Genomic DNA, 26,618 nt, shown 5'->3' on the forward strand with positions numbered 1-26,618 from the left:
ACTTATTGACTTTTTACTGATTTGAGTATAAAAGGAAATTAAACTACTTTAAAACCGGTTCATTATTTATAATCTCCTTATTACATTTGAGTATTCCCCACAAGTTAATTTGTTTTTCTGTATTTGAACTTCTAAAAAAAAAAGTCCATTTCTGAGCTTATATGAACTCAGTCATTACATATTTTTCATTTGGAGTTTAAGTGTGAATTGTTTATCCCTGGAAAAAAAAGTTTATTTTTTGCCTGTACATATAATATATAAGTATGCCTGTGTTTATGATGTTTGGATTTTATTCTTAATGATAAATTGCTTCTATTTGAAAAAAGAGGCTGGCTGAGTTTTATATTAGCTTTGAATATGCTAAGTATTTATTGATAATGGGAGAGTGTTGCTATTTCATAATATAATTATAAAACTAAAAATCTGTGATAATGAAGAGACTACTAACTATTGATAATTTTCTAGATAGTTTATTTACAGTTTTAGAGTGATAATTTCCTTTGGTTAATAAAAGTAATGCAAGGGTGAAAATTAACTGTTAAGAGGATAGTCTCAAATTAGATATTTTATGTATTTATCTCTACAACTTTTGATGTTATATAATGGGACAATACTTTTTTTTTAGTTTTCTTGTACTCTGTGTGAAAAATAAAGAAATTTGAGGTAAAAACCAATATTAGAAGGCAAAACTTTTTTTTTCGTCTCAACAAGTTGCAGGTATTTTGAAAATACACACACAAAAATGTATATAATTTCGAGGGTAAGATTTATGAAAAATGTAAGAAAATTGTGACATTTATAAAAAATGTATCAAAATATAGTTTTGGTATTTTCTGTGTCTCTGAAGCAAATGCACTTATATTGAAGGCTTTGTGGGATACATCCAGGTACTATAATACAATGAAAGTTTAGGTTTTAGTACACAGGCAGTAACTACTGGTGGGAGCAACAGAGTTGGAATCCACTATCCTGGTCTTTAGAAAATAGTGTACTATGAGATACAAACAATATTGTAGGTTTTATAGAATTTTAAACAGTCATTTATTAGTGTGATAGAGAAGTAGTAAAGAACCAGTGTTTTTGAAACCATATCTTAAAAACAGCTATACTTCACAGCACATGTTTTGATATATGTGTTGAAGTTGAAGCATTACAAATTTTATGTCTGTTGTTTAACTATATGTTATTAAAAAACAAAAGGTTGTTCCCATCCAGCAGTCTTTCTCCCTCCTCATTTAGTTTTTATTTCACAAACGGGCACAGGTTACTTAACAGATAACATTTAATTTCTTGATCAAGATTGTAAAGTCTGTAGCAAGATTCATTACGTTCAAATCCTACCTCTATCTATATTAACTATATGACTTCAGGAAATTTTTTCTCTCTGTTTTGTGTGCTTCACCAGCATCAAAGAATTCTTGAGAGTATTGGGCAAGTTAATACAATTAAAATTAAAATTTTAGGTAAACATAAGTAATTATCAGCTGTTATTACTACTAGTATTAATAGTTTCACTTTAGATAACATTCAGGAATATTATCTTTGTAACTCAAATTTGTAGGTGCTATCAAAATTGCTAAATTTAAGCATTTATTATATTTTATAAACAGAACACGTATACAAAATTAAAATCTTTATGTTTTGGAGTTATAAAATCCAATTTTATATTATTTAATTGACTATTTTATCCTATGCATGCGTGGTTAATTTAGGAAATTAAATATAGTAACTTCTTGTCTCATTTTCTCTTATTTTCATAGGCTGTGCAAATCCACTTGGGGTCACTGTTCCATATACAATAAAAATCCACCTCTAGGATTCTCTTTTAGAAAATTGTATATGCAGCTGGATGAAGGTAGCCTTACCTTTAATGCCAACCCAGATGAGGTAGGTGAAAAATGTATATATTTGTATTGGGTGAACTCATTACTATCTTGCTGCATTTTTCTAATTTAATAAGCTTGCAAGTAAAATAAGTCATTAAACGTACCTTTTCAGTCACGGAGAAGTCCAGTATTTTCAGTTACTGCTCATGACATGACTATTTTTTTTTTTTTACTTACCATGTCCTAGGTTCAGTCTTTCTATCTCTGCTCACTGTCTGGCAGAATGCATGACAGATATGCAATCCTCTGCTGTTTTGATTGAGATAGGTATTAGTGGTAAACAAGATTTTGTTAATCAGAACATGGAATATCTTCATAAATTTTGTCTCTAACACTTTCCTCCTATATACTATTTCTATTTAGTACGATATCTTTTTAACTTTTATGAGGGATAATCAGAGTATCATTTTAGTTTTCAACAGCAAACTTATATTTAAATAACATTTTTGTTGATATAAAAACTACATACAGATTCTGTTATGATTGAACAATTTTGTATTACTTTATTTCCTAATATATAAAGATGATCAAAATATGAACAAAATTCTTTCACTGTCTTTTTTTCCTATCATTTTAATCTATCATGGAAAAGTTCAGGTTTTCAAAAACGGTTGAAATATCTACTAGACTTCTTTGACATCTGAGTGGAAATTGTAGCATACTATTCTGAGTGCATTGTTGTTATGGAGGACTGTTTGGGCTGACATGTAGCTTACTAGTAAAGTGCATTCCTAGCATGTGTGAGCCCTGACTTCCATCCCCAAGAAAAAAAGAGATTGTTTAAATTACTTTAACTTTTTTATAATTAAGGAAATATTCCCCTCATGTAAAACATTTTAATCTTCATTTTAAACAGAAATACTGATTTTAAAAATATGCAATATTATGCAGTACTTATAATACCATGTTTGAAAATTGATTTTCACATGTCACATAAGGTTTCTTTCTGTTAAAAAATCAAATCAAACCCCATTGCAAAGGTTTGTTGTCACAAACACATCTTTTTGTTCATATCCTTACCAATATAAAAAGTATATATTTTATGACTGAAATAATACTAAAATTCAGATATTTGTTCTCTTTCCCCTCACCACTGCTTCAAGAAATATAAATGATGTATTAGAAGTTAAGTTCAGGGCCAGGGATTTAGCTTAGTTGTTCTGCCACCTGCCTCACAAGTGCAAGGCCCCAAGTTCCATCCCCAGTACCAAAAAAAAAAATTTCAAATTACATTTTTGTTTTCAGACAGGGTCTCACTTTGTAGTTCATGCTGCCCTTGATCTTACTATATATCCCAGGCTGGCCTCGAGTGTGCAGTTATTCTCCTGCCTCAGCCTCTCAAGTGCTGGAGTTACAGGCATGCATACCATACCCAGCTCAAAATATAAATGTGCATTTGAAACTAATGTTACATTTTGGAGTCTAATGATTATTCTTTAGAAAAACGAATGGATAACTTGTCATGAATTGTTTTATTATTTATTCCCTTATTGTAATTTTTAGGATGTCTTCTATAATGTCTTCTATTATATTTTTATATTGTTTGGGGTTAAATCTAAGTTATCTCCTTGTATACATAGCAACATAATCATGTCATATTTTTAATCTTTCTCTGTGACATACTTGCTGTGCACAAGAGATTCTGCTACAGTTACATATTCAGAGAATGTCCTGGCGTCAGAAACTTCATTATTTATTTTAAATTCTTTATTGGAATTAGACATCACTTGTTGCTGATTAAAACAATCGATATGGTGAACTTTATAATAAGACAACAGTCTTATTAGAAGTAATGTAGAAGTAATTGAAAGATGATTAGTATAGAAAAACTAAGGAAGAATATTACAGTATTTTATTGTAGTATACATAAGACTCAGTATAAGTAGCCATTGTAAATCCCAGTTTTATTATGCCCCATTTATCAAGTCATACTGCTCCCATCACAAATTATACTAATATTGAGTAAACTTATTTTGTTTAACTTATAATGACTTGTAAATGTTGTATTGTAAGGAAATGTAACTTGGTAAGTAATAATTTGTAGATTTACAAAGTCAAAAAATTAAATTTAACTACTGATATTGATTATGGTAAGTAATTCTTTGGTAAAGGTGTACTAATTTTAAAAATATATGTAAAGCCATCGTTTTATGCAAAGATGAAAAAATATATAGGCCCTCATATACTGGAATGTGGTTAGTTTTAAATATCTAAATTGGAAAAGATGTAAAAATGTTTCTGGTTTTTGCAACTATATTTATCAGAGTATAGAATGCTCCTCTAGAGCAGTTGGAGGGGAAGCAGAAAAAAATGGTAAAATCCAAATTTTTTTTTTATCTGACAGAATCTTAAAATTTTTTAAGGCTAATGTTTGTTAAAGGAGGGACTGAAATTATTAATTAAAAGACAATTTTTAGATCATCCGATTTTTACTTACCCATCCTACCTTCCATTGTTTTTGAGAGTTGGCTGTATTTTCTTTTTCTTTAGTCCTTGGCCTGACTTAAAGACATTATGGAGCATTCTAAACATGCTGAATTCACAATTCTGAAAGAGACAAATAGAGCTTCCAAGAAGCATAGAGCTGAACCACTCAATATCTTGTGGTTCCAGAATTCAGATTCTATGCTTTTATGATTATCCATATTTTAATAGTGTTGCCTAATAGCAAAATGCAATTCTATCTTTCCCAGAATGCACTTAGGATATAAATAGGCAAAAACAGACATCAAAATACATTTAATTATGTTCAGGGAAGTGAGAGTATTTTAATGACTATTCTTTACTTTCATTACTAATATCATTAATATCAATTTGATTACTTGTCCAAGTCAAGTCTTCAGAATTGAAATCATGTAAGTTAAACAGTTACCCCCATATTCTTATATAGAATTTACCTGTATGAGTCATATAAAATTCAGGTCATTGGAAGACTCTTTGTCAAGATTTTTGAGCACTAGAAATCAGAGTGCTTTTTTAAGTGGACAAATTATTTATTTTGTGCATGCAAATATATGTCAAGTACTGCAAACTTTTTCCATTAATTTTCTCTCAGATACTAAAAATCATGATGTTCTATTTCGTGAACAGCCAAAGCTAGTATGTCATCACTTCAGTACTTCATACAAAACAGAGTACTTTGCGGGGCTTGATTCCCCACTCACCCATCCACATTCACTAGAGCACTGTCATCAGACAAATTATTTGCGGTTCATTTAACCTTGAGCAATAAATTACTTTTGGTGATATGTTCAAATGTACGTAGTGAATTTAATGACGGTACCTAAGATAAGATGTCTACAATTGTTCAGTATTATAACAAGTCTACTTTTCCATAATTTCTAGTTTTGTACTTAACATTTTAATACCATCATTAGAATATTATAAAAATAAGAATACTTACAGCCACAGGGAACAAGATTCTCCAAAGGACACCGTTCATGTCACGGATATGGGTAACCAAACTCCATAGCAACTGCTGGCAGTGGCTTATGGGGTGGGGGAGAACATCTGCATAATTTGTGGTATGATAATCTAGCTTGCTGTTGTTATATGCATGACAGTGTGATCTCAGCTGTGTGTAACGTCTTGATCTTGTGCATGAGCTTGTGAGCTTTGTGGCAGATAACCACATTCTACTAAAGGAATGTGCTGAGACTTATTTGTGTACATTAAGTTGTATTTCCCCTGCATGTACAAGTTGCGTGTGTCAGTTTTATTCCGCTAGCAATATTTTAATAACCAACTTATAAGCTGTATTTCCTTTGTTCCTTTTTATATTAAAATTTTTTCTTGACATAGGTTTAAATTTAGAGTCTGAATAATTAGTAGTGAACAGGTCTAACTTTAATATATTACAGACTTATTTTTATTTCTGTAAAAATTTTTTTTAATCCTCATTAGGGTCAAGTAAAAAAGTTATTTTTGTTTGTGTTTTTACCACATGAACACATTTTTCCGGTACACATACAGAAAGACGTACATACTTAACAATTCTATGGATTTTCCTATATTAACCTTGAACAAAAATCTATTATGAAAAATATTTTAAATCGAGATATATATATATATATATGTATATGTTTTAAATGAAAATAAATATGCATTTTTAATATAACATGTTCTTTCTGTTGTTAAGCCAGCTAAAATATAAACAGGAAATTTGTAAGAGTTCTGTGTTATAAAAGAATCTAAATTTATTCCCAATTCTTACTGATACTAAATTTTACTGACTTTTTACTCTAATATATGGTAACTACATGGCCGTTACCATTTTTTCATAGCACAGTAACAATGGTGAGAAATAAATTTTGTTCCTAGGGATGGAAAAACCTGACTGCTATTGTCAGAATATACTGACAAGCATTTCTCAAATGCAGTTTTTGAGGATACATGATTAGAAAGAATTTCTAATAATTCTGAATGTGAGAGTTGACTTATTTAAAGCATAACATTCAGTCTTCAGTACATTGATGCACATTGTGACTTTTTAACAGAGAGTGGTATTATGTATTATTAGCAAAATGTATTTGAGATAGTAGTATTTTTTGTATGTGTGCGATAAAAGAACATTCTATGGAACACATTTTGAGATACAGTAGTGAAATTTACCTGTAATCTGACCGTGTAAGTAAATAAGTTAGAATAGTTGAAATGCCCTATTTTCTATTTGTAGCTACCTAATACAATATCTCTTATGAAAGTTTGTGGATCTGTAATTATTTGTTTTGTTTCCTGTAGTCTGATAGTACCTATTATTTAAAAGAAAAAAACATGAGGGTTGAGTCTTCACAGAACATATATTTTTTTCATGTTCTTCAATTTAATTGTTGTCTAATTTGTTTAGGAAAATGTTAATTTGGAAAATAAGGTTAGTAAAATAAAGCTGAAAGCAATACTAAATTTAGCATTAGCCTGTAGACCTTGGTACGAATGTCAATGGCAAATAATGTGGAATTCATAAACAATTCATCATTAAATACTTGATATTTCATTCTCTGTTAAATCTAAGTGTGTTGTATTAAAAGTAGATTAGGAGCTGAGCCTGGTAGCATGCCTGTAATCCCAGCACTCGGAAGGCTGAGGCAGGAAGATTGCTGTGAGTTTGAGACCAGCCTGGGCTATAGTGAGGTCCAGATCAGTCTCAACTACATGGTTAGACCCTGTCTCAAAATAATAATAATAATAATAAAAAAATAAATAAAAGTAGATTAATCTCTCAGGAAGAAACACATTACTATATAGGTAACAGAATACGAGCCAGATGGCAAAAAGGAGAAGAAAAACTCAAAAGTTCTAATTGCTAGATGTGATATAAACCAAATCCATCTAAGCATGACTGAGTCCTAAGTACCCTTCTGTATTAGCTACTTTAACATTGCTGGGGCAAAATACTTTACAACCGCAAATTAAAAGAGAAGAGGTGTATTTTGACCTAAGGTTTCAGTCCATGGTCTGCTGGGTCCAAAGCAGAAACAGGACAGCAGTGGGGCATGGTGGTGGAAAAAGTGTTGAACCGGTGGCAGCCAGGAAGTAAAGGGTGAAAGGAGGATCTGGGAGGGAGACAAACTTCCCATTGACCCACATCTTTCAAGCAGCACCACCCCCACACCCCTGCCAGCACAGTCAGCTGTGTGCGCTGCCAGGAACCAATCATCTGTCAAAAATCCTACTTCTAGGCTGGGACTTAGCTCAGTGGTTCCAGTGCCTGCCTTGCAAGGCCAAGAGCCGGAGTTCAATCCCCGGTACCAAAAAAAAAAAAGAACTTGGGCTGGGGTTTTAGCTCAGTGGTGCTGCTGCGTGCCTTTCAAGTAGAAGGTCCTGAGTTTGATCCCTCTACAAAGAAAGTTCCAGATTTTTCACCCCAAAAAAAAAAAAAAAAAAAAAAAAAAAAAAAATCCTACCTCTTAGCACAGGAAACTTTGGGGGACATTCTAAGATCTAAAACACAGTACCCTCCCTCATTATGCTGTTTCATTCAGATAGTTCCACATTTTATGATCTTTTTCTTACCATTTTAGGTCTTGCTGCCATGGGGCAAAGAGACAAAAAAAAAAAAGTACACGGGGAGGTAGTTATGCTGACTGAAGTTAAACCACATTACTAGAAGAAAGGAGTTACTACTGCATAGGGAGGGAAAAAGAGATCTAGGTAGAGCTCAAGAGATATTTTAGACTTCCTTCTAATATGACCATATTCTATGGTAGAATTATTTTTTATAAATTCACACTAGGCCTATATGATTGTATCATGTTGACTTCTCACTAAAGAAAGTACTTCGGCCAGCTGAGTGGCAGGCCTCACTCCCAGCCTCATGGGGTGGGTACAGATTGCTCCAAACTGATCTTTGGCTTCCACTTCACTCATCAGATCTGAGATATGTGCAAAGAAAGAATTTTTACATTTTAAAAAGAAAGAGAAGTAGCTCTCCATGTGTATGCATACACACACACACATAGACACACAGGTGCCACATGTAACTTTGGGTGCTGTTGTATGAGAATGTAATGATAAGATCATCTTCAGCCATCTTGCCACCATTTAGCAACACATTGAGAATAGCAGGTTGGAAAGAAAAATTGGAACTGAGATACCATCAATAAGTCTAACTACTCCAGAGCCCTGTAAATTTAGAAATTCTTGTTATACAAGGTAATTTTATTTTGTAAAGTAAATTCATCCTTTTGCTTGATACTGATTTAGGGTTCTCATTGTTTGCAACCCACACTATAATGATGTATTATTATTGTCCATACTTATATGAATTTGATACGTAATCCTGCATGCCAATTATTTTAAAGCATTGCTAATTACCAAATCAATTAATTTATCCCAAGATTTACTGATAAGAATATAATCAGAACAAAAGGAATTAGTTGACATGGGGAAGAGTCCTTCACAAAACAGCTTACTTAGCTTCTCCCTCTATAAAAATATTTTACTCAAAAGAGCTAAAATGCTCATGTTCACTGCTGAAGCCCCTTTGCCTTGATTAGCAGTAGAGCCAAAGTGTCAGCTTAATTAAGCCTCTGAGAGTAAATACCATCCTCTGTCTATGCAGGTAATATTTTCATTCAGCTGGTCACGCTAATCCAGAGGGCATTGACTTTTCTGAGAGTAATGTGATATATAGGTGGATAGCTAGCTATATCTGTCTACTGTTGTAATGTCAGACTTACAGTCCACAGTGTGGCAGCTCTTAGTAGTATAGTAAGATCAGGCCAAGAAGAATGGCGAACGCACCTGGAGGTTGGAGGCAAGTGTGCAGCTTTATTACACTGCCAGATTGATCGGGGATTTCTCCACAAAGCGATCAGCCCCGAGCTGGCAGTGAACAGGTTTATGTGGGTCACGCGAGAGGGGGTGGGGATACAGAAGCGAGGCATGTATCATCAGTTTATTGGTTGAGGAAGTTAGTTTACATGATTTGATAGAAAAGTACACTGGATACAGTTACTTTCTGAGAACAAAACACAATGAAGGAGTACATGTGGGAGGGCATATGAGCTGGGGGTGGCTCTTTGTCAGTTAGGTCAGTTAGACACAGGAGAAACCTATATTTCTTTTTTTTTTTTTTTTTTGCTCAGAAATCATCACTGTGTGTAATCTTTTCAGTCTGATCAATGAGATGATTTTATGGTTAAGGCACCTTTATCGTGAGTCTATAAGTCAATTTAATTTTACACCTTACCCTTACTGTACTGTATCTTGGCACCCTTCCCTCTTGTCTTATTTAAGAGTCATTGCAACATATTGTTTAGAACCACTTCACAGAAAGATGTTTGATGAATCAAAGTAACCATTTTAAATGCTTTAAAGAGAAACAAATTTTGCAAGTTTATTCATTGATCAAACCACTTGATGTATTTTGCTCTTGTTTTCTTCAATGTGTTATGAGAGGTACTGGTTTGCTGTCTCATTGAGTGTGACTTATCAGGAGTAACTGAAATTAGTGTATTGGCAAACAATGTATTAAGTGCTAAGATATGCATAATTTTTTGTTTGATTTATACTTTTGTTAGCAATATAAATAAATTCAATTAGAGACTTTATAAAGTGTGGTAAATAAAAATATTAAATGTATATGTTAGAATCTATATGTTTAAACTGTATGTTTATCAGAGTTAGTTATATATGCATATTACAAGTCCAGTATTTGTGTATCATTTTCATAAAGCAGTTCTAAATTAGCTGATAAGTTACTTTCATTAAAATGTTTTAGTCATAAGCTAATAGAATTTTATATTCACAATTTGATTATGTTTTCCTTTTTCCACTTTAGAGACAGATTAAAAATATAAAAGGGCTTTTCTAAGACTCTTCTCTCAGCAAATAGCAACTTCCTCAGTAGTAATTACAATATGTTTATTATTATATTTATTACTAGTAATTTATAATTTGGGAAGTATCTTTATATTTATCATCTTATTGATCCACATCCCAGTCACCGCTATGGCTCTTCTAGGAAATATTAGAACTCCCAAACACGGTACATTTTCTGTTTGAGGATATTAAAATAATTACAGTATCTTTTAATTATTGAATTAAAATTTAAATAGTAAGGTTCATATTATTTGCCTGTCATTGCTTTCTCTCTCTGGAAAACTAAGCAGAAAAACCTATCCTGTTCTTTCCCTTCATATTTCCTGTATTTTATTGGCGAGAATTTTCCATATTTATTGAGGTTTTCCTATTTAAAAAAAAAAAAAAAAAAAACTTTCCTTTTTGTGAAATTTCCTGTTGACATCTTCTAGCCACAAATAAGTTCAGGCATGTATGTAACTGGAGTTGGCAATTTCTCAACCTGTGCTAATTTAAGTACCTTTATAAGTTGTGCTGGAAAGCTAAAATCCTTGCCAGTTTAAACAACATCCATTAATAAACTGATTTCTTTCCATACCCCACACTCAAACCTGAAATGTGGTGTTACAGTTCATCTCAGTAGATGTGCAGTGGATATTGATGCATTTTCTTCTCTTCACAACTGTCACTTCTCACACGTAAATTGTGGAAAGTTCTTTGTTCTTCCTGGGGGAAAAGAGGAGATTGAGATCTCTATTTCACATTTTAAACTAACATCAAAATTATCTTTTTTTTTTTCTCCAGTTTCATTGTTACCTAGCACAGAGCCTTACAGTGAACAGCTTAGTTGTGGTTATCTAAATAAGAGGAAAATTTATTATTCTTATCAAATAATTTTAATACGACAACTTTAAAAACTTGGGCATCTTACTGAAGTCTTACTTCTCACTGCTTGAAAGCCAATATGTAGGAGAGGAGAATTGGTAAGAAGGAAATCAGGTTTATTTAAGGACTGGCACCCTGAGAAACGGGGAGAATGGAGCCCAATGAAAAAGGCCATCTTGGGGGACTCGTATTTGGAGGTAAAGTGGAGATGTAAGGGTACAAGAGGCAGAAAAGTCGCATGCTAATTAGGGTCTTCGTCATCCAGGGCCTGTCTTTTTTTCTCTGGCTGGAACATTGCAATTGACCTTGAGCTTTGGGGGCTAGTTCCTGTAAGTTCTTGCTTTTCTGAAAATTTAGCATTCTCTTACAGATTCTAGTATACTATAATCTAAAGGTCACCAGATATTCTGGGTGGATATTTCCCAGATTTATTTAGCAATTATTTTCCTTTAAGTGAGATTTCCTGTTGACATCTTGTAGCTACAATTAAGTCGAAGTATCCATGCGACTCAGCATCTCTACTTTAACACGGAAGTGTCTTTCTGTAAATCTAAAGAAAGACTACTTAGTGTTATGAGTTTGTCTTTTAGGTACAGTTTTTCTTTACAAACCAGAATGCAGGGCAAAAACAAGAAGAAGTAACTAACTGTAATGAACAACTTGCAAAGGAGTAGCCATCGTTACAGACGTAGTTTTAAATCTAGCAACTGGACTAGAAATAATGATTATGTGTGCATAACTTAGCTTATCATTAATAAAATGCAATAAAGTGAAGTTTTAAATTTTATCTTTTCTCTCTAAAGGTTTGATAATTTTAGCCCATGAAACAAACTGGCAATAGACAGATTGAGCGGGTGGGGACAGCAGGCTACAGGAGGGGAGGGAGAGGGAGAGACAAATTTGTTAATGTGCAGAAATACAGGAGCCATATACAAGTTATGGGACTCAGAGAAAGTCTCAGGTGGTTGAAACTTCAGTCTTATTTTGAGTTACAGAAAGCAAGGGGGGTTTGAATCCGGGGGAGGTAATACGCATGTTTGAGAAGGATGATAGAAGGAAAATGCACCCAAAAAATTGCCATTGTTATATAGACAAAGCCTCAGTTAATAGTCATCAGAAAATTGCCTGTCTGAGGCAGGTTTTAGATTTGCAGTCACATCTTTCAGTGAGAAGATCTTCTTTAGGCAAATTGAAGGGATATCAGATTAAAAAAAAAAAAGCCTCTGCCTGTGTCTGCTGTTACTAATTGTACATTGATACAACTTTTTATGAAAGGACCACCTTTCAAGATCCATTCTTACCTTTGCAGTCCTTCTGAAGGGCATCTGGAAATGCACTACAGCAATCTATTTTGAAATGACTATTTTATTACCCTCAAAAATAATGTCTAAGGCACAGTGATGTTCACCTGTAATCCCAGCTGCTTGGCAGACAGAGGCAGGAGGAGTGTCACAAATTTGAAACCAGTCTTGGCAAATTAGTGAATTGCTGTCTCAGAATGAAAATAAGGAGTTGGGATGTAGCTGAGTAGTAGAGCTCTTGCCTACTAGGTTTATTTCCAAATACCGCAAAAAATAAGTAAACAAACAAACAATGTGGGACATGTCTGAGCTATGTGCTGAAGGATGCTAAGCAGAGGAGAGGGTATGCACACTTACAGAGGGATAAAACATTACAGAACTTAGTGTGCATAGTGAAATGAAATGACAATATAAAATCATAGTCTTAAATTCAGTCATTAAATAAATCTTTTGCATTTATTTTATTGCCAGTAAAAAAGCAAGGTGGATGATTTTTGTATTTATGAATAAATTTCCCCAGATAAATTATTCTCAACTTTTTAAATTTTCAACTTAGGGCACATGCTCTCGATCATATAAAAAGAATGAGAACTGCTGGCCTGAACAAATTAACAGGCTGCACATTTACATTAGCAAATATGAAAGCCTATCAAAGGAAAGGAAGTAGTGTCAGAGCAGTCACCTTGGTCATTGTTGCTGCTGTGTTCACACAAGACAGTGGAAATGTTCCCATTCGGCCTGCAGAGGACTTGACTTCTGACGTGCTAATCATTTGTTTCTATCCAGAAAGTAAAATTTTCACAATATATTTTGTCTCTTAATGTTTCATTACTTTTGCTGCACAAACATTGCAGTTCAATTAAAATTTAATTTGTTCATTTCACTGTGGTTGAAATGTATACCGAAAAACATAGACAGAAAATCTCATATTGAAAGAAAAATTAGAAATCTAGATAGAATTATTTTGTTTTATAAATACTTACTGTTAAAATGTGGATTTTTTGAAGTCTTCAAAGTATCCTTTTAAAAATAAAATTAAATGCAGTGTCCAGTTTGCTTTCTATTATATGATCCTGTATTATTATATAACATTATATCACCAGGGTACTGGATTTTACATTGTATAAAAGGACAAGACGAACAAAACTAGCTAAATTAATTTTTTCTTGATTTTTTTTTTTATTAAGCTATTCTTTAAGAAAATAACTTACGGATATTCCCTGATATGACAGTTTTTATGTTAGTAATTTCTTTAATTGATACTAACTCTTATACAGTATTTCTACCATTTGTCTATGTGATTAGCCAGTACATTCAGGACCAGTAGTTAATACTTTTTCACTTGATTTTGCATGCCTAATTTTCTAGAATTCACTTTGTCCTAAAATATATATTTACTTGTTTTGAATGTATATGTGGTAGATTTTGCTTAATATTAACCTGACAGGATGAATTCACATGGACTTCACTTAGATTTTTATTGCTACTTGTCACTTCTTTAGTTTATTTTAGTGGGTTCCCAGTTATCCCCTGAACTATTGCTAATAGAAATCTCTGCTTCGCTCAAGGATCAATATCAGCTTTTTCTGCCCTACTCCCCAAACTGTTAAGTCTTCCTCAAAGGGAAACCAGCATGGCCTCTGTTTTCTGCTTTCTGCTTTCTTAACACCTGTCTCTGAACCACCACTACTCCTACCCTGTCCTCCAGTCTTAGAAAGCTTTATTATCTCAAAACTGTATTTTCAGGTTTTTTTCTCTGTTCTCTCAAATGCTTTGCTGATCCTGCAGTAACCTCTTTTTCCTACACGTCAGTCCTTTCCTTTCAGACTTTCTTTCATTTTTCTGACATGCAAAGATAAAAATTATCTTGAAAAGCATTTATTTTTCTCTTTTTACCCATTAGTTTTCCACTTCGGACTAAAATATTTTTCAGGTGAGTGAACTATAGTCAGTTTCCTTACCTTGAGCTCATTCCTTAAGTTTCTGATTAAAATATTTTTTCTCCTACTCTATGGAAAGAGAATTATTGCAAGTCACTACTTGTATTTCTCCCAGTCACCAAATCCAGTTTCTTCTTTTTTTCCCATTTGAGTCTCCTTGAGCTATCTGACAAAAAAAAAAGGGATATTAATCGTATTTATTTTGCTAGGCATTTTAATATCTTCACTATTGCTTTTTAAGATTTTTGCTTATTAGGAAACTGAGGCTCAGAAAATTTGAGCAAATTGTTTATATTCACATCATCAATGAATGACAGAGCCATGGTTTTTGGTCCCTCTGAAAAGTATGCTCTTTTGAACTCTACTATATAAGTATATGAATCATCCTTTTCTTCTTTAACTCTCAAAGACTCCTGGCCTCTGGGACATGATTCTTCTGTTTGCCATCGTCACTGCTGCTGACCCTTCTTATTTAAGATGCTTACTTTATATTTACAACACACTTTTTTTCTATACCCAGCTTGCTGCCAACTTTCTGCCATGCCTTTGTGGTTAATCATCACCTCAGATTCATTCTAAGACCAAACTTAGCACTGTTTCCTCCAAATTAGCATTTTCTATAACTTGGATTTTTTTCTCCTATCAGGCATTTTTTTTTTTTTGGTCAGTCATCTCTTTTTATTAAGGTAGAAACGTGAATTATTGTTCCCGTTCATTATCTTTTGGCCTGACAGCTAACATGTTCAGCAAGTATGTTCTCTTTTCATTCATATAGTGTATGGAATTTTAATATGTTTTTTAAAATCTGATATTTTATTTTTCTGTTTTTCCATGTGTATACCTGAACAATTGTAGTAGCCTACTAACTTCTGTTATTTCTCTCTATACCATAATAATCCCTTCTTACTCAGAGGGGATATATTCCAAGACCCCCAGTGGATGCCTGAAACTGGATATTGCTGAAGCTATGTATACTAAAATTTCTTCCTACACCAAAATACTTAAGATAAAGTTTAATTTCCAAATTAGGCACAGTAAGATATTGGCAACAATCATAAAATAGAGCAATCATAAAAATGTTTTATAACACAAGATATATAAATGTATGCTCAAAATATCTTACTGTAATTTCACCTTACCATGTAGAGGAAGTACTTTATGGTTTCCCTTCAGCAAATCTGAATTGCTTGGATTACTATTCTTATGCTTTGGAGCCATTCTAGAGTAAAGAACACCCCACAATTAGATCTCCTAACCAAGATGGATACGAAGTGACTGACTGGTTGTATACATTGAGGACACATATCAGGTATGATGGAGGTAGACAGTAGATTTTATCATGCTACTCAGAATGGTGCACAATTTAATACACAGGCATTATTTCTGGAATTTTTTCATGTAGCATTTTTAGATCACAATTGAATGTGCATAACTGAAAGGGCAGAAAGCAAAACCATGAATAAGGGAAAAATATTTATTGTACTGTCAAATTGACACTGCAGGCTACTGCTTCATCATTTTAAAAAGCCCTACAAAGGCTTGCAGCTGCATATGGACAGAGAATAAAAATCTTACCTTAAAATTCAATACAACTTCTACTACAGGATGGTTCCAGACTTATTCTCAAACCAGAGGTCTCTCCCTTTTTCCCAAAAATTACCAGAGTTTTTATTTTATATTACTTTTACTTACATAATTCAATATTAACTGAAATGTTCTTTTTTTTAAAAAAAGTTACTTACTCTGAATTGTCTAAACTCCTCTCGTTTTTTCAAACTTTATCCAAAAATCTCATAGCGATTTTTCCTTGCATTGAACTATTAAAACATTTATTTTCATACTCATTCATTTAGGCCATATTCAACTACCATGTTTAATTGGTTTGTCATGTGTATATTCTAGTTATTTCTGGAACTGTCTGATCACCACAGATAAACTTTAAAATTTTTTAAGGAAAAATTATCTTATACAACTGTCAGTTATTGAGTATGTGACATATACTACCTGTGTTTAATATATTTTAATGAAAATGTAGAACTTTTAATTGGTTTTTATTTTTAAAACACACACATATACTTTTCAAAGAAAAATGAGGCCAAATAGCTATTTTCATACCAGGACTATTTTGGTGTTTTTTTGTTTATTTTGTTTTTTGGTACCAGAGATCAAACTTGGGACCTTATGCACTATTTTGGTGGAGTTTTTTGTTTGTTTATTTGGTTGGTTGGTTGTTGGTACCAGAGATCGAACTCAGGACCTTGTACTTGTGAGGCAGGCAATGGAACCACTGAGCTAAATCCCTGACCCAAGACTATTTTTTTAAGAGCATCTATTTTATCCAATAGTTATATGTCAGCTAATGAGAGCTTATCATTATGTTATGGAGCCCACCCACCATAGGACTGACACCATGATGATTTATCTCACAATTATCTGACAAGACTATCTTGGGATTCTCCCTACATGTGAAAAAGAAACTATGATGTGACTGCAACAATTTAAATTATTCTTAAAGTTGAACAGGATAGAATTTACTTAAAGGAATTAAAATGTATATAAACAAATTAAATAGTAAGTTTTAAGCTTAAGTTTATTTTGGAAATGTAATAAAATAAATGACAAACTATTGACTTGAATAACTCAGCTATATTTGCAAGCATGGCTTTTCTTATATAGCACTGACTTGCCTGCCTGTTTCTGATAGTCACTGATTACCCTGCTACACACATCTATGACAGATCCTAACCTGCAGTCCTTTGACAGGCTTCAGGCATTTAATTTCTATTTTTAAAATGCTTATACAAAATAAAGTAAAATATTTAAATACTGCATACATACATTATGATAGGAAGGAGTTTCACAGAGCTTTCATCATACTCAAAGGGGTCCAAGGCCCAAAAAATAACTTAAGATCTTCACCAATACTATATACAATGTCTGTTCCTGTTTTCTCCCATCCAAGTATTGACCAGGCCTGACCCTTCTTAGCTTCTGAGATATGATGAGATCAGGCTCATTCAGGGTAGTATGGCTGTAGACTGTTCCTGTTTTCATAAGACACACAGTCTTTTGGATCTTTTCTTTTTTAAATATTGCCTTCTTTTATAAATATTTTCTTCTTTAATACCACTACATCCCTCAACTTCTTATATAACATGAATTTTACACCATTTAACAAAATCCCAATAGGTACTGGTTCCTTTATCCAGATAACTTCTAGTTTGTCAATATGCCTCATAAAATATGATTTTCAAAATTAGATACTTACATAGTGGATCATGAAATTGTGTGTACTATATCAAGCTGCAGTTTTCCTTCTACTGTAAAATATATTTATATTAATATAGATTAATATCAATCCTTATTTCCTTTGCCTGTGAGAAAACAAATAGATACACAAGTATACACAGACATGTACACACACAGCTGAGTGTTTATCTTGACTGATCATTATGTGCTCTGTGGCCTACAGATTGCTCTGTATCATTCTTCTAAATCTTTATTTAAAAACAAAATACTTAAACCATTTATTAAATAAACATGATTAGTCAACAGAACTGATGCTGCAGTATATTTTTGTATTTATTACATAAAAAGTAATTCAGGTGGTTGCCAGCTTGCTTATTAGAGTCAATTATGAAGCGGTTCCATGCTTTTTCCTACTTGTCATTCCTTTACCATTCCCTTTGATAGCCCTTCTAAAGTAATCTTTGTTAGAGAAATCTCAGACTTCCCTCACAAAAACATCAGGGTTGGCTTATTTTAGGATTGCTCCCAGTTTTGATTTCAAATTCTTTCTGGATGTGTTTATTCCTATATAGTATATTTGATTGATTTTAAAGAACTCAGTTAAGTTGGATATTTATGTTCTCAAAACATATTGCATAAAAAAGGGAATAGCCAACAGTATATTTTTACATGAAATGAATACAGAGATTACTTTAGAACTGAGTAGATACCAAATAATATTAAAATACCATGTGTCATTAAAGAATTATATCCCACTCACTGGATCACATTCATGGGTTTATTTTTCATAATATTGAAAAAGTAGATAGGATTAGTTTTATATCTCTTAAGTGGTGATTTAGGTATGAATAAAGAATCGATTAAATATTATTTTGCTTACATTTCTTTGTCTTTTTTAGTTACTTCAGTTAAAATTAAACAAAATAATTCTAAAATATTATTCTTTTACACTGAGAAATTTTGGAAACAAAACTGAATCAACTCTTGCTAAGCAGATCAATTAAATATACAGTCAACTCTCGATTATTCAAACTAATGGAGGAAAGGATGGAACAAGCTTTACTATTTCTGTAGTGGTCCCTCCCAATCTGAGACAATCTCTCAGCCTCATTCCAAACCAAGTTTTTGGCTTTCTCTCTTGATAATATTACATTTTCTAACCCTTGTACTCAGGATCCAGTGACATGTAGCTTACAATTGAGTTGATAGGAAAGTGTCACTCAGGCTTTTATATACATTTTTTAAGTCAGTGCCTTGCTAAATTGCCTTTGTACTATGAAAATTCACATGAAAAGTTAGCATTGCTATTAAGATATTTTTCTTATGCCTCGCAAAATTAGCTTTATGTAAAAGTCTTATCTTTGAATTGTAATTTATAATTTTAACTTTTTAAAATGGTTACATCATTGTACCAAATTTCTATTTAAATTTTTTAGTATAAACATTTTATGAGAAATTTTTTCTTTTGAGTCTTTTATAGAAATTCTTCCAAACTTTTGAATTCTAATATGTGAAGTATTTCTGAGTACTATGTGTTTGTAAATGCTGAAAAGGTGAAGGAATTTATGTGTGAAAACAGTGTGTTGTGTGTATACAATACGTCATTTTCTCTATCAATTAACTGCACACTTTGTGTAGTGTCCAGACATAAGTATTCATGGGAATTCATGTATCTGGATAACTGCAAGTTGAAATAAATACACCTGCCTTTTATTTCAATCACTGCACATTCAAATCCACCCAAAATATTCGTTTAAATATGACCTCCTTAAATGTGGGATAGCACTGGTTTCAGCATTTGACATTTTTGTTGATGTTTTGTTGGTGTTGATTTAAATCTTAAGTAGATACAAACTGGGTAATGCTTCTCTGGAAAATTTTGCATGCAGAGAAAAGGAAATTCAAAGATAAATCCTATGAAGAACAATGAAACTATTTTGTCTTATTAGGTTTTGCTTTGGTGTATATTGTAGCTAGATCCTTGTAAAATGTAATAATGCCTAAAGCCAAAGTAGTAAAGCCCATGAACCAGCCTTGAGTTTGGCCTACTTTAATTAGTTTTCTTTTCAGAATAAAATTATTAATCTTTCATTTGGAGAATATTATTTTTTCTCACAAATATGCATCTGAGCTTTAAGAAATCATATTTCCTCTAAGCAAGGGAAGTGTTTGTTACAAGGCTTATTTTATAATCTATATTGTGGTTTCGTCCACATCTTCTCCCAAAGTAGGCCATATTTATGCATAGTTAGTGTTACCTGACATGAGCTAGAAAATTAAATTATATCTTTAGAAATCTTAACTTTGAATTTCCTACTTTTCATTGCATGTAAACTGTCAACCATAAATAATAGTTTCAGTTCAGGTTCTAGCTTGTATTTTGCATGATAAAGCTAAAAAAAAAGTCTAGTGATGAAAAGAATTTATAGCTGTGGTTCTGCTATTGCTTAATTGTTACAATTTATAAATAAAGGTTGATTTTATTTACATAGACTTGTCTTTCTACCTCAGGGAGTAAACTACTTCATGTCCAAGGGTATCCTAGATGATTCGCCAAAGGAAATAGCAAAGTTTATCTTCTGTACAAGAACGCTAAATTGGAAAAAACTGAGAATCTATCTTGATGAAAGGTAAAAAAAAACAAAAAACTTAAATTTTCATCATAAATTAGTTAAATGATTCTTTTGAATAATTAAATTTTATTTTTAAAACTATTCTACATAGCACTCATCTAATTGAAAAGTTGAATAACCAGAGAAAAAAGTTAGTTATCTTCTATATTATTTTGTGAGTTTTTACTTGATAATGACAGTTACAGTTATAAAATAAAGAAAGTCCATAAGCATACATAAATGGTAGCCCAGCATCTTTGTAATGGTAACAAAAGTCAAATATTTTTGTGGAAACAGAAGCCCTGAATAACTAAACATAATCTAAGTAACTAGAAGTTCTAGATTCTGAAATTGTATAAATAAAAGCCTTTTATAAGGACATTATAAGCATAAACCCATGAAACTTAGAGGTGTAAGGATGTATATATATTTGTGTAGCAATACTACACAGAAGTATTATGTAAATGTTTAAAAATTCTGAAAATGTTACAGTAGTATATTTTACACAGAGGTGATGTGGTTAGTCTGCTATTCTCATTTCATAATCCTTCACTTGTATGCCTTTAGTCCAGTTATTAATGAATATAAACTACTGGAACATGATGCAATACAACATTGAAAAACTTAGACTTTAAAAATTTAAAAACATTTCATTTTAAAACTGCCTCACAAGTGCAAGGTCCGAAGTTTGATCCCTAGTACCAAAAGCAAAACACAACAACAACAACAAAATGAAACTTTATCTAATACTAATGTATGGCTCAAAAATGTGCTTGCCTTACATTGGGGATTCTCAATCCTTTTAGTTTTCTTACTTTTCAGTACCAATATGTAAATGTTCATTGTACTCCAGAAACTGCTAGACAGTATGGGTGCACACATGACTAAGGTATAGTCCTTGTTTTGAAGAGTTTACAGTGCAGCGTGCTGGTCATTGAAAGCAGTCCTTTGTGTGAAGATGTCATTAACACTTTTACTCCTTAATACTAGGTACCTAGAGATTGTGAGGGTTGGTTTTGGTTTGGAAAGAACCAGATCTTTCCATAATTAGTTTAGGCATTGTTGACTTTGTGATTGTTGTTGAAGCTACTTAAAACTTTCTGATTGTATTGTAAAAGCAGACCCAGATAGTTTATAAGCATATAAATGTGACTGTGTTCTAATAAAAGTATTTACAAAAATAGGCAGCAAGCCACATTGCAGGAGACCAGCTTGAAACTGTACTGATCAGGATTTAGTTATTGGTTATTTAGCTAAATAATAAATATTTGTGTATATTTACAAATATTTATACAGTTATAAATAACCTAATTATATATAAATAAGGTCATTTCCTTGTAAGGTAGAATATGTGGAGCCATTAAAAAGCATGTGATAGTTCATTGTGATGGTGTATACCTATAATTGCTTTACTCAGGGATGCTGAAGCAGGAGCATAATGTTTTCAAAGCCAGCCTTGGCAACATAGCAAGACCTTGTCTCACAAACAAACAAACAAATGTATACAATAAGCTATGTGAAAAAGCCAAGCCAAATTCTAAAACAGTATCTATCTATCTATCTATATATATATGTATGTATATATATATGTATGTATATATATGTATGTATATATATTGTTTTTGTTTTATATATATTTGTTACATATATATATATGTATATATATATATACACATATATATATTTAAGCATTTTTTAAAATCTTCATAGTTGTTACCTCTAGAAATGTGGTTTGATGTGGTAGATGGGGTGTCCTAACTTTCATAATTTGAAAAGTAAAGAGTTATCGTGCTAAAAAAGAAAGAATTCTACTGCTTTTAGACTTAGCCTGGAAAACACTTGAAAAATTTTTATTACTGAAAAACTTTATTCTGTAAGTAGAATTCATCATTGCACTTTGCTTTGTTTTATTGTGACCTATTCATGAAAGAGTTCAAACTGTTTTTTTAAAATACTTGTTTTTAAATTTAAGAATATATACTTTCATAGGATTATCTAACCTGATAACAATCAAACATTTTTATCTAAAATATGAGAAATTACGATTTTTATTCTTTTTAATAACTAATGCTGTAATCTTTTCTGTTTCTATAGGAGAGATGTCTTGGATGATCTTGTAACCTTGCATAATTTTAGAAATCAGTTCTTACCAAATGCACTGAGAGAATTTTTTCGTCATATCCATGCCCCTGAAGAGCGTGGAGAATATCTTGAAACTCTTATAACAAAGTTCTCACATAGGTTCTGTGCTTGTAATCCTGATTTAATGCGAGAACTTGGCCTTAGTCCTGGTAAGTATTCATGTATGTATGTATGTATGTATGTATGTATGATATATGTGTGTGTTTATATATATTTTTTAACATTATTTCCTACCCCATCTCCTGGCATTTCCATGTAAAAATAAGTCTTCTGTGAGAAATATTTCTCTCTGTGGATAAAAATGTTTCTACTAATTAAAAATACTTCTTTTACTGTGGTAACAACTACAGTTAGGAAATACTTCATTTATGTGAACTTAGACCTTTATTTAGTCACAACTCTAATTTATACATAATAAACATTTATAAAGTTGAACATATCTATGTAAATTTTTAACATTATTCTTATTTGTGTGCTAATTAGTTTTACTTGTCTAATTGAAAAGTTGAGCAGTTACGTTTAAAAATCCACATATTTCATAGCAAAAATGTGCTTTTGCTAAAATTTTTTATTACTGAAGAATTTTCCAAGACACAAGACTGTCAGTGCTAAATTAGAAAAAGTTTAGGCAAATTGAAATAAGTTGGTCATCCTATGTTTAGTTATAAACTAATCTTGATATCTTAAAATTATGAACATTTTCAACTGATGTAAACACCTGTGGGATATTTCTTAAAGTAGGTCATAATTTCAAGTGTTTCTTTTTCTTTCCAGATGCTGTCTATGTACTGTGCTATTCTTTGATTCTACTTTCCATTGACCTCACTAGCCCTCATGTGAAGAATAAAATGTCAAAAAGAGAATTTATTCGAAATACCCGTCGTGCTGCTCAAAACATTAGTGAAGATTTTGTAGGGCACCTTTATGACAACATCTACCTTATTGGCCATGTGGCTGCATAAAAGCACAATTGCTAGGACTTCAACTTTTTACTTCAGACTACAGCTATCCAAGGACTTATTAACAGATGTGGGGTTACATCCGTGTTGGTCATTCTAGCCTCTGTATACAATCAAGCTTGAGTATACAACTTCTTTTTCTTTCACTGTTTTCTTTTTTAGTAATTTCCTGGGGAAATAATTTTGCAGGACTTTTCTCAATTTTGCTTATTATGTTTTGCACAAAGCTGAGCCATTATCTGACCCAGCTGTTAAGAATGTTAAACTGACATACATTATACTCTGTAAGATGGTGTATTTGTGCATTAGATTTGCCTGAAAAACTTTATCCATTTCCATTTTTTAAAAATACAATGGATTGTGTACATATTTAACTAAAGAGATTTATAATCATAATTATTTTATTGTAAAGATTTTAACTAAAGTGTTTCCTTTTCTCTCAAACTGAGTTCTGAAATTTATTTGATTCAAATCAAAGAATATTGTTGTCTGTAAAAGTTGAAACTGACTTCAGATAGAAACCAATACCAGCTTTCCTTTTCTTTGAACTTTGAGAATAGTGTTTGTTACTATATTGATATGCAAAACCAGCACTTATTTGTATAATATAAATTTATCATTTGATTCTTCATTTTAAAAACTTTCAGGTTACTCAAGTCTTGATAAGTCATTTAGGTAATTTAGGATTTTTTAAAAGTTTATTACATTTTAAGATTTACACTTACAAAAACAGAATAAAATAGTATTAGAACTCTGGTAAATCTTTGCATGCTTATATCTGAATTAATTTGTCAAGTGACTTATTTTCCTAATCTTAATGATGTTCAGAATCCACTGAAGGGAATAGTGTAGATGATAACAATACACTCTTTATTCATTCATTCATTACATCTCTATTGAGAGCCTTCCATGTACTACGTATACCCTGTGCTGGGTACTGGTGATAACCAGAATCCTGATTTTCTTCCAAATCTGACCCTAAGTCAACAGGGGTTGTTAATTATACAACTGTGAAGGTACACTACATATTTTTCAATGACAAAACCTAAGATAATTGAATATATTTTTAATAGGACAGGGTTGTTTTAACTGGTAGGAAATTTCTAGATTCTGAAGCAGATACCTAAGTAATTTCCACATATGCCTAATTTTGAATTTCATAACAAAATAATTATAATTTTTGTGTATGTGTGGCAGAATCTCACTCTGTAGTTTAAGCTGGGCTTGAACTCACTATGTAGTCCAGGCTGACCTTGAATTCATGATGATCCTCCTGCCTCAGCTTCCCAAATGCTGGGATTACAGGTATATACCACCACACCTGGCAAAGTAATTACAATTTTTAACCTTCAGACAAATTAATTTTCCAAAGATTAAAAAAATACCAATAATATTATTTTGAAGCTGGCAGTTAACTTAGTTCAACTCCCAGTCGCAAACTCTGGCTGGCCTGCAGTTGGTGTCAGCTCAAATTTCAGTTCCATTCTTTGACCAGGCTGCTTCGCTTGGAGTCTTCTGTGCTTGCACCCTTCAGAGAGACCAGCCAGAATTTTGGGCAAAGTTCATGCACAGGACTTGCATCTTTCTCACTGGTTCATTACTCAGGATTTCCCTCTGCATATTTTTGATAGCTGTCATTATGCCAAACTCTATCCTGCAATTCTTCACAGGCTCCACATGATTCAAACTAGAATCTATAAAAATGGGAAGCTCATCCGATGCTATCTTCTTCTAAGCAGCCTCTCGTCTTTTGGATCAACCTGCTTTGGGTTGTTTTCCACCACTTTTTTTTTTTTTGGTTGATTTTTATATTTTGTCCAGTTTGTAGTTTCATCATCTCTTGGATAAATGGTCTGAAAGAGCTAGACCCTCTCCAACTCCTTTTTAAGATTATTGAATAGAGATTTATTCCTGGTTATTTTTAAAACTAGAAGAGTAGAAGTGTTTAACATGTTCTATCAAAAATTACAATAATAAACATATTAACAATAAGAAGAATTTAGCAAATAAGAATTTAGTGTTTCCCAGTGGTAACTTTGGGGGAAAGCTATTCTTCATTACTGGAAGAATTAATGTGCTATATGTAGTGTCCCGTATAATATAGGGTATAAGAAAGCCCGATTTTGCCTCCTATGTACTAGTAGCATCTCCTATGCACAAATAATGGCCCCACATATTTCCAGGTGTCTGCTGGGGAGTCAGATCACCTGAAGTCTGGAAATACTATATCTCTCAGATTTCATAACTGTACCTTTCTACAATTTAAATCCGATGACACTTCACTGTCTCCTTTTGCTTTACAAAATTAGCCTGGCATATACAACCTTTCCAAATCTAGCCTCAGCTTATCTTTAAAGCTTCAACAATATTCAACTGTGATCTGTTCTTTGCCTTTTATAAGCTTTTTTCCCTGATACTGCTTTTTCTTGTTTCTAAATTTCCCCTACTCGCCTGAGATCCACCTCAAATGTCTTTATCAAAGCTTTCAGAATGTATCAAGCATGCCACTCGTGTTCATTACTTCTTTCTCTGTAAACTGTGCCACTTTGTACATATCTTCTTGCAATATTTATAATTTTAGAGAAGTCCAAGCTTCTCATCAGATGTGACCTTGTTAATGTCAGACTGCACCCAGCCTGTCAGGATCTAGTTTTAGGCCTGACCTAGGGAAATGGCAGAGGGTATAGAGACAAGGACTGATTTTCAAATCCCAAATATTGATAGCACTGCGGATTTGGGAAAAGTTTTCTACTGTGGTGTGGTGGTCCAGCTGTCACAACACGAACATGCCTGAGTTGGGGAGTGGGGATTGAGAAAGGAAAGAACACTCAAGCCTGAGTGGAGACCAAGAGAAGTCTGATTTATTTCACAGAAACAGATCCTTTTTATAGGTTCACATCCACAGGAAGCACCAAGCAACTATTTGTATCTTTTATGCAAAGACCGGATTTTCTGACTGTTTACAAAGAACATCAGCTCTGTGGCTGTCTCTTTGAGTTTTTCCCATTGCAGCAACAAGTTTAACAAGCAGAGTCCTAGAATGTTACACAGATTGTATCAGTGCCTTGAGTGTAGAGGTGAAGAAGTTTCCTTTTGAATGTCAAACGCCTAGAGGGCCATGGCCCGGCTCCCACACTATGGGCAATTGATAGTCCTATTATCAAAGGTAGGTACCAGGAGATCAACAGGTCGGGGTGGTGTGAAAAAAATAAAGATCCCAATTTTAGCATATTTTGAATTTCAAGATATTAGAGTTTTCATATTTTTTCTTTTTTTATGTATTTTTAGTATATGTTTGCAATGCATAATGATTACATTTATTAAGGGGGTTGAATGTGTATGT

General features: G+C 32.6%; 1 protein-coding gene across 5 annotated transcripts in view; it reads left to right on the forward strand.

Annotated features, from left to right (window-relative positions):
• The window catches only part of Fbxo8 (F-box protein 8), a 43,003-nt gene extending 19,338 nt beyond the window's left edge, over nt 1–23,665 (forward strand). The window contains exons 1-5 of one of the 5 annotated variants that reach the window (XM_033765438.1): nt 1,810–1,887; nt 5,292–5,341; nt 20,074–20,192; nt 22,269–22,465; nt 23,091–23,665. In XM_033765438.1, the coding sequence (XP_033621329.1) occupies nt 5,327–5,341; nt 20,074–20,192; nt 22,269–22,465; nt 23,091–23,278 (519 nt within the window). In that variant the 5' untranslated portion in view covers nt 1,810–1,887; nt 5,292–5,326 and the 3' untranslated portion in view covers nt 23,279–23,665. Of the gene's footprint in view, nt 1–1,760; nt 1,888–5,291; nt 5,411–15,011; nt 15,623–20,073; nt 20,193–22,268; nt 22,466–23,090 lie in introns of those variants that run through there. The other 4 variants (XM_010629826.3, XM_010629825.3, XM_033765440.1 and 1 more) reach the window with 4 other exon arrangements.
• The last annotated feature ends 2,953 nt before the right edge of the window (nt 23,666–26,618 follow it).

The sequence above is a fragment of the Fukomys damarensis genome, unplaced genomic scaffold (genome assembly GCF_012274545.1).
Source record: "Fukomys damarensis isolate Sample0158 unplaced genomic scaffold, DMR_v1.0_HiC HiC_scaffold_18, whole genome shotgun sequence".
NCBI classification, from domain to species: Eukaryota; Metazoa; Chordata; class Mammalia; order Rodentia; family Bathyergidae; genus Fukomys; species Fukomys damarensis.